The sequence below is a fragment of the Perca fluviatilis genome, chromosome 2, assembly GCF_010015445.1.
Source record: "Perca fluviatilis chromosome 2, GENO_Pfluv_1.0, whole genome shotgun sequence".
In the NCBI taxonomy this organism is placed as follows: Eukaryota; Metazoa; Chordata; class Actinopteri; order Perciformes; family Percidae; genus Perca; species Perca fluviatilis.
In genome coordinates this window covers 38365018-38382284 of record NC_053113.1, presented here as the reverse complement: position 1 = coordinate 38382284, position 17267 = coordinate 38365018, and the positions used below count along the sequence as shown (strand labels likewise).

Genomic DNA, 17267 nt, shown 5'->3' with positions numbered 1-17267 from the left:
TCAGGGCTTGATTCTCTCCCAGTCCCTTGGAGCCAACACGTCACACTGCTGGAGCTGAGACAAAAAGCCCCATCAGGCAGCCAGGCTGCTAACTACTGTGCTCCTCAGCTTCTTAGAGCGCACATGTGTATCTGTAGTCTGCTACATGCAGCACAGCCAGGCACTGACAGTGGGGTGTGCTGTGTTTCTGAGAAGGCGATGCCATCCACTTCATCACACGGGGTGCTTTTCTGGCCATTGCAGGGTGTGATTTCTCATACTTCTGATATTTTTGATGAGGCTCCTTTGTCTGCTTAAAATGTGTTTATTTGGTTTCCTTCCTCAACTGAAGTAAACTAGTAATTATAAATTCTTAACATTTTGGTTGCATTTTAATCCATTTCAATGCAAAATCAATGAAAAAAAGTAGGTTATGATGTATCAATAAAGTGACACATAGACAAAGGCATATAACTTCATCTTTCATTCTCATCTAACTCCATCTGTGTTATCCATGGTAACGAGCCTCAGACGTGATTGTACAGTAAAGTGGCCCTAATGGCCTCCCAGCAGTCACCCATGACAGGTTAAAGTCTTAATGGCTGCTTTTTATGGTTCTCACCCCCTCAGGAGGGACACAACACCTGTTAAATGGAGCTGCCCTCTCCCATATGCAGGCATCCCACAAGTGGGTCGGGGGCATCATTGTGGGGCTAGGGCCGAGGTTTGACATCTCATCAAATAAGATTTAGACTGTCTGGACAACACCACAAGGGGTTGATGGGAAAACACAGCAGAATGTACAAGATATTAATGAATAAGGAACATCTACATGTGGGTGTCAGCGTGCACTGCTGCACATGTGTGCAGCGAGCAAATTCATGCATTAGTGTCTCCACAGTGTGCTTTTGCATTAATAACTCAGGGAATGTGACAAAGACACAGCAGGAAAGCAGAGAGATAAAGGGCTGTGTTTGCCTGAAGGAATTCCAACTTTGTGTGAGGCGAAATGTATCTGTACAGTATTTCCCCCTATCTCAGAAGTGTTTCATTAGCTTCAGAGGCTTATGGCAAGCTTATCTCACGCAAACACACATCACTGTGCACGGACTAACATTTAAACATATGTTTGATTTTTTTTTGTCTTCACATTGTCTCGCTGCTGATTGCTGTCATGTTTTTTATTGTTTATTTCAGAATCCAGTAACATAATGCAGACATAAACCATGCATAATAAGTAATTAGGGAAGTTTTTTTTTTTTTTACAAAAAGCTCTGGTATTAATGTCATTTCACAGCCTAATATTGAACTAGTGTTTTATCCTGTGTTTCTGCGTAGCCGGCCAGGCCTGCTGAATGCCAGTGACCCAGGTTACCCCTGGTTAGCAGACTCTTGGCCAGCCACCAGCCTGCCTGTTAACAGCAGCTCCGGGGGACCCAATGACCTGAGTAACTTTGCACGAGCAGGTGAGTGCCCTGGTGCTGTCCCAGGCACTTTGAGAAAGAGACCATAAGAGATGAAAGATGATGACCCGACTTCTTCTCCTGTTGTTCATCATGTACATATATGCATGGACGATGTATACATATATGTATATTGCGTGTGTGTTTGGGCATATATTTATATATCACATCAGAGGACAGCTAGAGCATTAACAGCAAGGCCTCCACTGTCACTAGGCTGAGCAATGGCAGACAGTCCAGCCTGGTGTCATAGCCCATACCTCTGAGAAAGAGAATGTGAGGGGAGAGACGGGCAGAGGAGCAGGGGGTGGGTGTGTGTGTTTGAAAGGATGGTCTGGAGCAGCCAGTCGTGAAGGACAGGCGCAGCTTGACTGGCGCAGATGCGGACACTTCCGCCATGGCTCTACATCATCTCCCCTTCACTGGGCATGCAAACCATGCACCATTGAGAGAGTCTGCCTGCTCTTTCCCTAGCTCTCTCTCGCCTTCCCTTCCTCTGTCATCACACACACACATGCAGAGCAGCAGCATTATCCCTCATTTTAACAGAGAATGGAGGGGAGGGAGATATTCACACATGTGGAGGGGGAAGTGGGGCACCAAAGTGGGGGTGAGTTTTTTTGTAAGAGATGAACCTGTTAAGGGCTGTCTCTTAAGATGTGAGTTTACCTGAAAGCACAAAGACCCAGACTGTAACACTCCAGAACCACATGTACTTGAATCCCAGGTTACTCAAGGCCCGATGTACATAGATCATAGGATACTTTTCTTTATCAGCCATAAAAAAACAGACACATGTTTATTTAAATACTCCAGAGTTACAGCTGATCTTAACTTTCGTTTTAGAGGACAGCTGTCCTATAAACTCCCTCCCTTCCTCCTTTCCAGATCTCCCCACTGGGCAAGGGGATAAGACTGGCACCATGCTCTCTGATGGAGCCATCTACAGCAGCATAGACTTCACCACCAAAGCCAACTACAACAGCCCTGGCCAAACATCCCAGGCCACTCCCTATGCCACCACCCAGATCCTCCACTCCAGCAGCATCCACGAGCTGGCTGTGGACCTGCCCGAGGCCCAGTGGAAGGCCTCACTCCAGGCCAAGCAGGAGATGGCCAACCTGGGATACTCCCTGCCAGACAAGAACTCCTGCAACAACAGTAAGCTACAATGGGAAATAGATTGTGGGGATGTTGTTGCCCTCGTGTGAGGTTCAGCAAGTGTTTATAGATTATGTACAATAGTGTTCCATAGAGATTATTCTTATCCTGTGACGTAAAAAACAAAGAAATGTAACCCAGGCCACAAGCCAGACATTTACAGTTGTTACAAATGGCCATTTGGAGTTTCAGCTTTTCCACCAAAAGTCTCTGAAGCCTTCCTAAACCCACTGTGGCTTGAGGGAGGTTGTCTTAAAAAGAGTAATTTTCCCCCAGCAGACATCATCTTGGTTACTTTCCAAGGTTGAATAAACATCTCATGAAGGAGTAGTGCCGTTAAGTCATCCATCCATTTTCTTGCTGGGTTTTCATGATAGTACCACTCCTCCTTCAGTTTCAGAGTAATTGCCAATCCATTTTAGCTTGACTAATGTTTAAGAAAATAATCATTAATTAATTACCCAGGATTATGTCATTGATACTTAGTTGTGTATTTTAAAAAGATTATGATGTATATAAAACATAAAGTAATTTGTAGTTTGAAAAATTGTACAGCTTGAATGATGAATCTGATCCTTGTTTCTTTATGCACTAATGCATGTTTGGCAATACACCTGATGCCACTGTGATTTTTGCCCTTTAACCCCCACTGTAGCCCTCCTTTTCATTCCTGACTACCGATTGGCCGATGGATTGTCTAATAGAATACCACACAACCAATCACAAGATTTCAGCACCACCAGCTCTCACAACAGCTCAGAGCGAAGTGGCAGTCTCTCAGGTTGGTTTACGCAGCAGAGAATTTTATCAAAACAAACTGGGACACTCTCTGGGGCTCTGCAGCTTGACTTAATGATTGACTGATGTCTTAATTGCCTTATTGAACTGTTATTTGCATGTACTAACCTGACATCAAAGAACAAATGTATCAGCACAGTCCCTCTCCCTCACAAGAGATGCTTTGCTCACTCAGCTCCCACTGCTTACTGTACATTACATGTGAATGCTTAATGCTGGATGGATACATGCTTTTTAAGTATTTTTGTTGTTGTTGTTGATACATGGGGTTCTGAGTACAATAGCTACTACTGTACAGTATAAAGCCGTGTTGGGATATAGGATGGGAGTCAACAGCTTATTGGAGCATAAAAAACGGGACATTTAAATCAGAGAGAAAGAATAGAACTATATTATACAGTATGATCTCCTGACAGATTATCGCTGCATGTGTTAATGCTGGGTTTCTGCCATCAGAGCCAGTCCTTGTAAAGGCTTTGTCTCTTACTGTGTGAGTGAGCAGACGGGAATAGGGGCAGAGGGAGTCTTTCAGACAGAGTGGACTATACACGCTCTCACAACACACACACACACACACACACACACACACACACACACACACACACACCATTAGAGATGCTTGGTTGGTTAAAGTGGCAAAAATACCTCCCTTTTTCCCTCTTCCACTAATGGTGGCTGGCTACACTAAAACCCATGTTCAGAGAATTACAATGTCATTTATAGGACACCAAGGCAGCCCTCTGCCTGCCTCCCCTACACTCTCCTCTTTTATCTAGTTACAAGCCACTGCCTTAACTGGTCTGTAATTCAATGCTCTGGCACACACAGGGCTGGAGAGAAGGATGTGAAGTGGCTATGCCTTGCAGGCAGATTCTTGCCACAGACACGCAGGTTACTAAGGGCTTGGACTGGGCTTGGCACATGTTCTATTATAATTTCATGAGATGAAGAGAAACGTAATTAACCAGAAAGATCCCTGCCCAGTTTAATATGTCAGAGAATATGCATAGCTTGACATGATGGTAAAATTTGCTTATTCTCTTTCTTGCTGAGAAATAGATAAGAAGATCAATACCACTCTTGCCTCTGTAAGCTAGCCAGCAGCCGGTTAGCTTAGCTTAGCATAAAGACTGGGAGTGGGGGGAAACAGCTAGCCTGGCTCTGTTCATCGGTATTGATCTTCTCATCTAACTGAGCAAAAAAGGGAATAAGCATAGTCACCAAAATGTTGAACCATTTCTTCTACTGTTTTCCTAGTGAAAGTAAAGAATATAGGTGCCTACAGTATGTGGATATCGTGAGGGACATGGATGGATGTCATTTGATATAGACAAACAAATATATTATAAGAATTCCCATCGGTCAATACTCTTCCACCTACCCTTGCATAGTAGTTTATATCAAAGCATGCGATTAGAGGAATGTATACGTTATAATGTAGGCTAGTACCCATTCCAGGGAGCTCTGAATGCTTTGCACTAGAGATGCACCGATTACAATTTTCTAGGCCGATTCAGATTTCCGATTTTCATTGAGTTAAGCCAGCCGATACCGATTTTATCCGATTCCGATTTCATTTTTTCTAACCACTTTACAGCACACGAAAATATTTCTTTTCTTTAATGGAAAATTTTGCACAGAACATAGAAAAAAATCTTAACAGATAATGGATCACTATAAAATAGAACTATATAAATTACTCCTGGTGTGGGAAATTCACACACATCTAAAGAGCAATGTTAGAGTAATTTCCTTCTTTTCACATCCAATATCCAACTAACAAAATTGTGATTCTGGTTTTTGGCGTCCTCCCTCAACGCCCTACTTTCTCCTTGCAGATTTTACATATTGCTAACTTGTTAACTTCTGCACACACGCTGAAGAATGTCCAAACAGCTGACATGTTGCAGGTTAATTCACGAGGTTCCGAGAATAGCGTGGACACGCGCTTCACACGGCGAGCTGGTACGCGCCACACACGGTCAGAAAAGTTGAGAGAAAGGAAAAAGAGACTGTGCTGTTGCGTCCGTGTGTGCGTGCGTCCTTGAGAACTGTAACTCTATAACTTATGTTGTCAGTTAATTGTAGCGTTGACCGGCATGAAATCGGCATATGTCAGACTGACCTGCCGGTCGCCGATCATGGCCGAGCACGTGAAAACCGGCCAATGCCGGTCTATTGGTGCAGCTCTACTTTTCACATTTAATTTAAAAATGTAAAAAAATAAATAAGACTGAAGGAGATAATAATGCATATCTGTATTAATGATGCTATAAAAAGGAATTAATTTGCATAATATGTGATATTCATAAAACCCCGTTGCTATAGGGAACAGCACTAAAAGGAGTTTCTGACTATATACCTGTATGTCTTCTATATAGTTTATGCCACACACTGTGTACTACATCTTACAACAGTGATGGAAATTTGAATCAGCACAAGCTGAGGTTTGATTCAAACAGAGTGAACTCAGCATTTGAAGGAGGGAAAGTTGAAGTTACAGTGGCTTGCTCTCCCTCTGAGGAGATGGAAGGAATAATGAATGTCAGGTCTGAAGAAGGAGACCAGGATGAAAAGGAACAGAAATAGAGCAGCTTTCATGGCAGCATGGATCTCCACTGGGGACATGAAGCTGCTCATTAAAACCTTTCCCCCGTGTAGGGGAGAAGAGGTAGCTGGTGTTTTCTGTGTTTTCTATAGCAGTTTGAGACCTTGAAGACTCCGCACTTCCCTCACACTCAGGCTGTTTATGAAGCTACAAAGTCTACGATTTTGTGAAGTCCAATGTAGTGTGTGGCCTGTTGTGCTCCTGCCCTCTCCATATATATCCCCCCTCATTATATAATATGTTGTTGTTGTTATTGTTTTAAACTAAGCAAAAACAAAAATGATGATACATGGCTTTCAGCTATTTTAATGTCCTTTTTGAAATTATTCTCCCACTCATAAGTTATATCTGGCTGCATAGTTTTTCTAGAGTCTCTGCTCTGTGGCTTTCCCCCTCAGTACCAACGCACCCAATGAAAACAGAGCAAGCTCAAGGCTATGCAGCCCTACAGTTATAGGCTGGGAGCGCCCAAACCTTGGGTATAAATACCCAACGCTGAATCTATATTTAGTATGAGTTCCCCTTTGAAGAGAGGCCCAGTTTTGTCAGAGGAGATGGGTTCGCTGTGTAATTCCTGTATAGCTCCCAGCCACAGCTTCTCTCTCTCTGTATTTTTCATATTTGGGGTGAGCTGTTGTAATTCCAGTGCCAGACCATCGTTCCCTAGAAGAGGCTCATTTACAATATTGATGGCTGGTCTTGTGTGGAGGGACTAAGGATGATTAAACAATCACGTCAGCTCACCATTTATTGGTAAAAGTCAAGCATCGCCCAGAGGTACGATTAGGAAACCCAATTACTTTCAGACTATACTTACACTGTGGTGCTGCCTGCCTTGGGCTTACAGTTGTTTCTTTTATTACTTCCATTCTTTATTAATCTTATTCTGACACTTCTTCTATCTCTTCATGCCTGATATTTTCACCCCTACCCTAGCATTGTTACCATGCTCCTCTTTGAAGTGCTTTTGTTCTTCTTCCTGGTAAAAGACTTATAATAGTAACATAATCAGAATGTTCTGGACTTAAAACATATTGGCTAGAGTTTCTTTTATCTCTGCCATGTGGCTTCCATGAAAACCAATAGATATGTACCTCATTGCCTCTGTATGTTTCTTTTGATGACAGTGATGTACTCTTACCATGCCTGAGTCGAGTCACTTTATTAGATTACATTAGAGTGCATGATGTTACATTGCACAAGATGCAGTATTGGCAGCTTTTTGTGGCACTGGGAGAAGTGATTACAGGCCTTTGGCAGCGAAGGCTAACCAACAGTTGACAGATACAAATGTGTTCAACAGAGTTTCCAAAGATGGCTTTCACTAGTCTGTGAGGCTGGTGACGTCAGTTTGAGGTGTTTACTGGGTTGAGATTTTAAGTGTTTAATGGTAGAGAGGCACTGCTGCAAATGGATTTATACAAGCAAATACTATAAATGGTAAAATATATGGTACAGTACAGGATCACACAATATGGAGATGCTAGGCAGTGTATGATTAACTTGTTGGATATTGTGAGGCAATATGCTATGTGATAAAACAAAAACCTAAGTGTACATTTTAAACGTGGATCTCTTGATTGTGCATGCAGCAATTTCAGTGATTAATTTAGGATTAGGTCATTTTCTCCTGCAAAAACGCTGATTATTTCCTGGTTCCAGCTTCTCAGTTGTGAGGATATGCTACTTTTCTTTGCCTTTTGTGATTGAAGATGTCTCCTTGAGGTTTAGGCATTTTCCCACCAAATACTGGCATTTTATAAACCAAACAATTGCAGATTTATCAACAAAAAAAAAAATCTGTAATGACAATAATCATCATATTTGCAGCCCTGTTAGGGTAACATGTTCTACCCATTGAGGTGCACTATACACCAGTATCACAGGTCTGTAGTTTGAATTGTCCCGTTAATTATAGAAGGAGATAACTCTTGTCTTTGTGAAAGTTGGAATAATATATTTCCAATATACCAGTGAGGAAAGAAGAAGGAGCAAGTAACACATTTTAAAGTAACAGAAACAGATGTCTTCTACCTCAGTATTTTAAAATTATAATACTGTGTGTATATATATATTTATGTAATTAAAATAAAAAACTAAATGATAAAAAAGTATATATGAACAAAAAACTGCTCTGAAATGTAATTGAAGTTAATGTAAAAAAACATATATAATCTTCATGTTTTTGTTTTACGGACTTAATTTCCCTGATGATCTAATCTTAGCAAGAGTTAATTTTCCATCAAGGTGTTTTAGGCCTTAGGAATATGTGCATATTGTATATACCTCGACTTAAAACCGATATGGGCTTGAAGTCAAATGTGTTTAAAAGAAATATAGGTTTCTTCCACTGTGACTGAATCGTATAAAACCCAGTATTGACCTGGCTGGCAGATTTATAAAGATGGATGGGACAGAGGAGAATCTGGTGTTGGAGGGATATGAGAGGAAATGGATGGGGTTAGCGGCTCTTTGGTGTAATAAAAGAAATGAAAGTAGTAATAGACTCTCAGTGAATTCCATTAGGGACACACTGACACTACACAAGCCATTCATTATGATGATGTTGTGAAGAGAGATATTTCATTGTGGAACTGAAAGCCTGGTGTGAAAGGGGAAACTGAGGGATGGTTGGAGCACAAAGGTCTGCCTTAACCTCATTTACTGCCGTTCTCTCCTGTTTCTATGGAGATTTGAGGCTTTTCAGCCAATTAATCAATGGAAGCAAGCTTTTCATCCTGCAACCTTGAGCTTCTCTGTGTAAACAGAAGCAGGAGCCCATTGAAATCTTGTGTTTGAAATTGTGTACGATTTTCCAAGGGTATGTTGAAACTGAGTCCAAATTTATCTGTTATCTAAGTAGCATGTTTGGACTAAATTGAGTTTCTTCTGTCACATGGCAATAGCAGCTCTTGTAATTTGCAATGCTACCCCACTTGTATATTAGTTTTTAATTGATTTTCTTTTACGTTCTAATTTTCAACGACTGTGTCTCTTAAATGCACTCTTTCCTTTTGTAGGTGGAAAGGGAGGAAAGAAGAAGAAGAACAAGGCTGGCTCCAAACCCACTAAAGCCAATGGATCCAACTGGGCCAATGTTCCCCTGCCCCCTCCCCCAGTTCACCCTCTCCCTGGCACTGAGATGGACCTTTATCCCAATGAGCATCATGACGGAGGAGGGTATGTCTAATAGGGCTTTAAACAAATAGGAATACGTTATTTGGATATGAACAGTGTTCAGTGCATGACAAAACTTGACCGATGTTGCACAGTTTTACCTCATGATCAGATATTGCCTGGGACATTGAGCGATTTGAGAGTAGAGTGGAAACTGAAAAGCTGAAGCTTAGGATCATCTCAATATGGCCAAGAGAGCTTTTCAGATTTCTGTCATTTTTTGTATTTATCTTTGAAGACATTTAAAGCCAATTAATTATCATCTTATATACACACCCTCAATTTTTACACGCCCTCATACTCTGCTTCTGACTGGCTAGTAGTCCTTACCTAGGTACTGTCAGGGCATGCCCTCATACCCTGCTTCTGACTGGCTAGTAGTCCTTACCTAGGTACTGTCAGGGCACGCCCTCATACTCTGCTTCTGACTGGCTAGTAGTCCTTACCTAGGTACTGTCAGGGCACGCCCTCATACTCTGCTTCTGACTGGCTAGTAGTCCTTACCTAGGTACTGCGCATGTGTGACTCCCAACAAAGATGGAACAGATGTGCGATGCCTCACTCTATAGCTAAAACAGAGAGCTCAACACACAGGGTGAAAAGAGGAGCTGCAGCAATGTGCAGTACAACAAACATGGTGTTTTTTGAAAATTAAACCATGTAAACCTATTCTGATATAACCTCTAAATACAATTATGAACCTGAAAATGAGTATAATATGAACACTTTAAAATCTTCTGTACAGCTTTTATTTTGTCTCAGTTTAGGCACAGCATATATATTTAGGAATAATGTAGGTACATCTAGGTAAATGGTTAAAATATTATGTTACAAATGTAATTTTGTTTATTTTGTGGGCAGCTAAACTAATAAGTAAACGTATGAGGGGTAAAAATAGAAGTAGAAAACACAGAAAATATAATAGCAGTGTAGATTATTTCTAACAACAACTTTACGCTATAAACCCCACCAACATCCAAGATAAATCTGAATACTTGTTATTCTTATTATATTCTTATTTTGTAAAATACACAGCCACAGATAGTAGCATTACGGTGAACCCCCAATGTCTACTGACTGCACCTCATAGAGATTGCCATCTTTGATGTATTTTTGCACTTGAGCTTGCCTATTGCTATCATTGTGTGGTTCCTCCTCTGACTATGTCAGGAGCAGAGAATCTAGTGTGTTGTTTGCTGGAACAAAAAAGTCAGCGCTTGCCAATGTAAGCAACACCACACATTTCTGTGTGCAATAACAGGGTTCAGCTCTGCTTTCTCTGCAGCTAATTACTGTACTACTGTACATCTGGAGAAAAGGGAAGGATCAATGTGTGCGTACGTTTCCACAGGCAGCCAGATATACACTTACACACAAAAACTCCTACAGATGGCTGCAGATCAAACTATCTGCTGATCCTGTCTTCAATCAATGGGAAGAAAATAAATGGAGGAGAAAAAAAAAAACAATGTTCAAGTAGTCTCCTGCTGCTGCTGCTTCTGCTGCTGCTGTTGCTGCTGCTGCTACTAGCGTGTAGACACACAGATGGTTTCAGATTAACTATTTGCTGAATTCCATAGTGGGAAAACAATGATAATTGCATTGTTTCATAAGAGAAAAGCGAGAGACAGACGGACAGAGCGGGGGATTTATAACAGCACAGTGTTATCCACCTCCGAGTTTGAAATAGATGTAAAAAGAAAAAAGAGTTCTTATAGATGTTTGATGCAATACTTATCACTTTTTAAGCTTATTTATACACTAATTACATTACTTTTTAAAATAAGATGACACATTTTAACTTCAGGCATACTCTACTGTAAGTACAAAGTAACAGAGGCTTATTTAAGTGATGGTGTGTTTCTCTCTTTGGTTCAGTAGGTGTTATGTCCTCTTACTCCTATTTCCAATGTGGGAGAGTCATCTGCTTTAATAGGCTATCTGGTAAATGAAGAGTCCTGTGCACTGTAAATCTGAGGCTGCTCTTAATGGCAGCAGATTAAAACAGTTATGTCCTATGGAGTGTGCACTGACAAATTTCTTTAATGAACATTTTCTTTATGGCTAGTATTATTTCAGCGTGTATAAGCACAGCTATGAAGAAGTGAAGCCTGACTACCTCCATAATTCCTCTCAGGACTGTCGTCTAACAAATCCTTTCAAAAGTTGGACAAGGTCACGAAGCTCTAAGTTGGCATATAGAAAATGATATATATTAAAATATTTATATGATGTCTGCGATTCCCTTCCTTTTTCAGTAACCTTTTTACATTTGGGGACATTACCAATATCACAGACCCTAATGTAGTTCTGTTTCTGTCCAATTTCTTTTTACATTAAGCATAGCTTCTAAATAAAGGTGCGGTGTTTAATGTGTGATACATTTAGCATGTTTATTCTTTAAATATAGATGGTCAGGCAAGACTTGAAACAATTAGTCGAATAATCAGTTAGTCAATTAACAGAAAATGAAATCTGAAAATTATCTTAAGATGAATCAATAAAATAATATAAGTAATACAAATAATAAAAAGTTATTGTTAGTTTCAGCCCTACATCGGACTAAATATTAGATACACAATTTAACACATCAGTTGTGAGAACTTTTGTGCAGTAAACATCTCTTCTTACATCAGGTATGAGAGTGATGGTTGGGGCCCGCCCATGCCCGTGCAGACCTATCTTCACCAGGGCATGGAGGATGAGCTGGAGGAGGAGGAGGAGAGGGTTCCCACCCCGCCCATCCGAGGGGTTGCCTCTTCCCCAGCTGCTGTGTCCTTTGGACAGCAGTCCACAGCCACCCTTACCCCTTCTCCTCGGGACGAGATGCAGCCCATGCTCCAGGCCCATTTGGATGAACTGACCAGAGCATACCAACTGGACATGGCAAAGCAGACATGGTAAACACTGCAGAATTAAAGCTCCATCTATCGATCGATCTATCTATCTATCTATCCATCCATCCATCCATCCTGAAAGATACTTTATCTTGTTATAGTTGATAAATATACATTTTTGTCGTTTTGAAATGCTTACTGTACATTCTGCTCTGCATGTACTGCTGCCAGGATTTATTTTGGTCCTGCAGTATTCTTCATGTCAACTGTGTGTGCAGCGGAGATAAACCCATTAATCATTTTTATTTTAATGGGCCCATGCTACCACTTAGGCGACTACTGTATTTTGCTCACTCAAAGAGACACAATTTCTTACCCACCGTTGTTTACTCCCCCCACACCCATACGGCACATTCCATTGTTGTGGTGCTCATGCAAGTCAGATGAAGGCCATGCCTCATTCTGTCGGCAACGCAGAGCGAATGAGAGACTAGCACTCATTCATAATAGGGAAGTGGGAAGGGGGGTGGGGGGGATGGGAGGGGGAGTGACAGGGAAGCCTTGTCAGGAAGGAGATGTCATGTTACCCAGTAATGGATATGTTGGTTAGAGAGCATCTTTGACAACACCAGAGGGCCAGTAATTACAACCAATTCCCACTGCAAACCGCGTCAAAGACATTGCGCTCCTCAAAGAAACGTGGCTGTCAGCAGAGCGGGTTGCCACTGAGGTGACAGCCATGTGTCGACAGGCCTGGAGAGCATGCCTTTGTGCCATCCACAGCAGCAATTAGCGGGTCATTGTGTTAGCATGCAAGCAGCAACGTAGAATTTGTGGAATCTTCCAGATTTATTCAGTGCTTCACTTATGAAAGAGGTCTCTAAAATTAGCTCTACACTTCCACATACATCCTTATTTCTTCACCATCCTGTGGCATAGAAACCACTGAATACACCCTTTATTCTCTCTAGTTCATCATTCCTAGATATAAACTGTATGTTGAGTCCAGTAGAGTAATATGCTGTCTCTTTCTCTCCCCAGGCACATGCAGGTAGGCTCTCTTCCTCCCCAGGCTCCAGCTCCTCCTGTGGGCTACGTGTCGAGCACAATGGTTTCTGACCTGGAGACTGACCTGCCTGATGAGGATGAGGAGGACGAGGAAGAGGATGAGGATGAAGGCTATGGAGCCAGGCATCCCCGCGGCATTGAGCACACACCAGGGTCTAGCATGGACAACCTGGACAGCTCTTTAACAGGTAAGGTTGATTCTGAATTCTGGCTATTGGGGCGTGGTTTTTAAGCATATTAATGTATTTAATACAGCATTTGTTTGTGCTATATGTATACATGTGTACAAGTCAACTGTATTATTATTTATTGTTTAAATCAAAATGACTACGTTCTAATTACTCTAAATGGGAAAACATTAAATTCCCATTGTTGCTACGTCTTGTCTCACAGTAAATGGATCGTTGTTCATGACATGTTCTTCATCAGTGTGCTGTGCGTACATTTTTATGTTTTTTTTTTTTAATTTTATTTTTTTTGATTATTTTTGGGGGTTTTTGTAATTTTAAAATTATTTTTTTATAAAAAAAAAAAAAAAAAAAAAATAATTTAAAAAAAAAAGATTTAGAAAATAAAAAAAGGGAGAAGCATTGATTTTTTTTTTAAAAAAAAAAAAAATTTTTAAAAAAAGAAAGAGAAAATAAAAAAGAGGGGAAAAAAAAAAAAGGCGAGAGCAGCAGGGGAGAGTGACTGTGATTTAACACGCACATAGCACCGGAGCCAGCGCCACCCATATCTTCCCGAAGAGATTTGAAATACATTTCACGTAGGGCATATTCCATTGCAAACTAGAGGCACCATTTCCATTTTTACAACTCACTGGAAACTTTTACAGCCGTCTGTCAGGGGGACATATGAAGGGCAGGACATATGAAGGGCAGGACATTGCAGCGGCAGAGCTTCGTTTTGGACTGCTGCTCTCATACTGACCAGGCCACACTGTCCATCTATAAATTACAGGGTAAAACTGAAGCGATATTTCTGGAAAATGTATGACATTTGGCTATCATGCAATATAGAGACAAGTTGTTTTACAAAACGCTGGTGTGGTGTAACCTTGTGGCACTGTATATCTATCAGGTCTTCCAATAAAGTCTGTGGGGTGTTCTCATTGCCTAGTAGTTCCCTGCAAAGTGGACCGCACAGGGTATTCAGCCATGTTAAGTAAGATTCCAAACCGTAGGGATTAAAAATGCTCAGTTTAAAGGGAACTGTGTAGGGAAGAACTGAACAACGGTTCATCACTTCGCCGGACGTTGACAAGCAAGATTACCCATCAGTCATAGCGCCTTGCTGGAATGACACTATACTTCTTGTAAAATAATCCCCAAGTTACATTCATTGTAATGGAATATGTTTTTATTAGTATCAGTTTTTATTTTAATATATTATTTCAGTAGTGTAACATTTCCACAGTAGCAGCAACGTATGCAAGGTGTTTACGTTACCAGGGTAACGCACGGAGGAAGTGAAATCTGCGTTGGTGACGTTGCAGGGTGTTCCCGAATGGAGGAATTTTGTCGAGGGAAGTTCCCTTAACTGACATTCCCTAAACAGGGAGCAGGGAGTACTGTTTATGTACACTGTGGAACGAAACGCAGCTTGTGAATACTAAAAAAATAATATCCATATTGGGTAATTTATGGGTGGAAAGAAACAGGGAGCGAATAGGAAATATACTGTATGTGAAGGTAGAGGAGCTGAGCCAGTTGAGAGAGAAGGCATGAGAATAAAAGGGTTGACAGCGCTGCTTGTTGGTCTACCCTGTCAGTGGCAGCCCTAAGGAGTAGTTTTCCATTGGATGATGGAACAGTGGCTTTGGTTACGCTGACACATGCTACTGCTGATGTATTTAGAGGAATATAAAGCAGCAACTGGGCCCTAATCTACTGCATCTCTCCGCCACTGTATTACTCTGAAGACAGCACTATTTCTTCTTATCTCTCTGCAAGTCTGCCTCGCACCCCATCGGTTTACAACACAGACACGGTCACAGCTCCAGGGTTAGCGGGAGGAAGGGAGGGAGGATAGGGGAAACCGCTGAGATTTATTGTGGCCACCATTTTGAGGCTGTACAAATAGGGGAGGGTAGGAGTGAGATTCCTGTCGAGCCTCGCTTGATAGATTTGTCGTTGTTTTAATAATATGGAAATAGGTCTGTTTTCATAATGTTAAACCAAAGGCCAGTAAATCAAACATTTTCACTGATGCCCCAGAAGAAAAAAAAAGCCAGCCTTCTCTTCTGGTGGCCATTTTTCTCCAGCAGATTGTCTGCACGGGCTTTCCAATGTGTAATTCTATTCTCTGAGATAATACAACACATTTTTTGGCAGATAAATGTAAATCTTGATGTTGTTTGGGGTATTGCAGAGCCATGTCATGCTTGAGCCAGAGAGATGAAGTGAACACATAGGTATTACCTGGCTTTTGTGTGTAGGCGTTATAGGTCGTGTAAAGCTGAGCTGTGGTAGCAGTGAAGCTGATACGCCTACAGTGAGCTGGAAGCCGGGCTGTTCTAGGCGATTACTCTCCCATAAAGCCTTGCCAGGTTTGTGAGTAGCAGGGTCACGTCTCCTGACGGCAGGTAGAGACGCCCGCTCGTCAGGGGGAATGATTTTCCTGCCTAACGACATGCAGATTAGGGTTTCCGCCAGTATAAATCAGTTTTAGTGGCAGGAGGGTCCTGGGCTGGGTTTTACTGCCCCCAACTAACTCCCGTTTACTGGCCTTTCTCTAACAGTGCGTAGAGCATGGGAGGTGTCAGCCAGTGGTTTTTAGAGTGGATGGCTTGGCCCATTGCTCTCGTTCAAGACACGATAAAATGACAGACCCGTAGTGCAAACCTTTGTCTGGAGCTACAGAAAAAAATTGCACATTTCTAGGGCAAAAAGAAAACTTGATTGGATTTTTATCAAATTATGTGACAATGATCACACTTTGATTGGACTGCTATTTCTGAGAATAGAAGTGCTCCAGAGGTTCAGCAGTAGAAAGTGGCAGTTAGTGCAACTGAAAAGTCATTCTGTGATGTGATTTGCTGAGGCAGTGTTCCTTCGCTGAGCCGGAGGAGTTGGAAGCTTCAGTGCTTTGGCTGGCACTGCCTATACTTCAATATCTGCTCTATTCTTTGTGGGAGGATTGGACCCAGTGGAATTGCTGTCTTTCTTTCTTTGAGATAAACTCTTAGAAAAGAATTTCAAAGAAAATAGCAAGGCAAGATGGAGGGCTCGAAGTAGTTACTGCCTTGGATTTCAGGTAGTGCTGTAAAAATGGGTTGTGTAAGGGGTTCTCTACCTTATGCAAGCTTATATTTTATAGAAGCTTCCATTAATCTGAGACAATTTTACTGCAATAGGAGGGAAAATCTGTTGCAACTTCAGCTGTTCAAGGTGCAATTCCCTGAACATCCAGTGACTGAGTAACCACTTCTTTGGCCCCGTTTTCAGCCGGTATTATGTGATTTATTATTTGAGATATATGGTTTAAGACGCAGAGACTCACAGATGGGGAAGTTGAAAAACTCTTTGAATGGGGATTCCCCAGTTCATCTGGATAAATAACCTGCAATCATAATACCAAGTATTGTGTCAATATTATGTCACAGTGTGTCATATTGTAATGTACCATCTAAGAGACCAATCTCCATTTTCTCTTCATTTAAATCGCTGAACAGTGCCAACTGCCCTGGCCAAGATTATTCATACTTTTGTATCATACTGACCTTTTAATAAATCCTGCTGCTAACTTTTGTCCCCATTGCTCCCTCTACAACCTTTACCCTCACACCTCCCCAGTTCTCTGTTCTCTGTTCAATCACATCATTCTTGTGTTCTGTGTGAGGGAGAGATAGAGTGTGTGAGCACAGCACTTGGGTTTGTGCCACTTAAGCAAAGTCTGCCAAACCGGTCCCACTGAAAGCTGTCACATTAGCCGACTGTTCTCTGTGTTTTTGCTTGCCAAAGCGGCATATTTTTTATTGGCAGGCTGATACTTTTATATTTAAAGTGCTGGCCTAGCTTTTTATGTGAAGAAAAAAAATCAAAGCATGAAGAAATACTTACAGTAGCATAAGATGTATGAGCCAATATGTACACATCTTTCTAATGCGCACGCTTTCGATCCTGTCAAATACTCAATACTGTTAGTTAAGCAGGGTATAGATTTAATCTCCCATCT

The 17267-nt window shown here is 41.5% G+C and overlaps 1 protein-coding gene across 1 annotated transcript in view; it reads left to right on the top strand.

Moving 5' to 3' along the window:
- The window catches only part of robo2 (roundabout, axon guidance receptor, homolog 2 (Drosophila)), a 295576-nt gene that overhangs the window by 266315 nt on the left and 11994 nt on the right, over positions 1–17267 (top strand). Inside the window, exons 21-26 of the mRNA XM_039789345.1 lie at positions 1318–1445; positions 2331–2603; positions 3259–3384; positions 9030–9189; positions 11823–12086; positions 13065–13279. Of these exons, the coding sequence (XP_039645279.1) occupies positions 1318–1445; positions 2331–2603; positions 3259–3384; positions 9030–9189; positions 11823–12086; positions 13065–13279 (1166 nt within the window). The remainder of the gene's footprint in view (positions 1–1317; positions 1446–2330; positions 2604–3258; positions 3385–9029; positions 9190–11822; positions 12087–13064; positions 13280–17267) is intronic.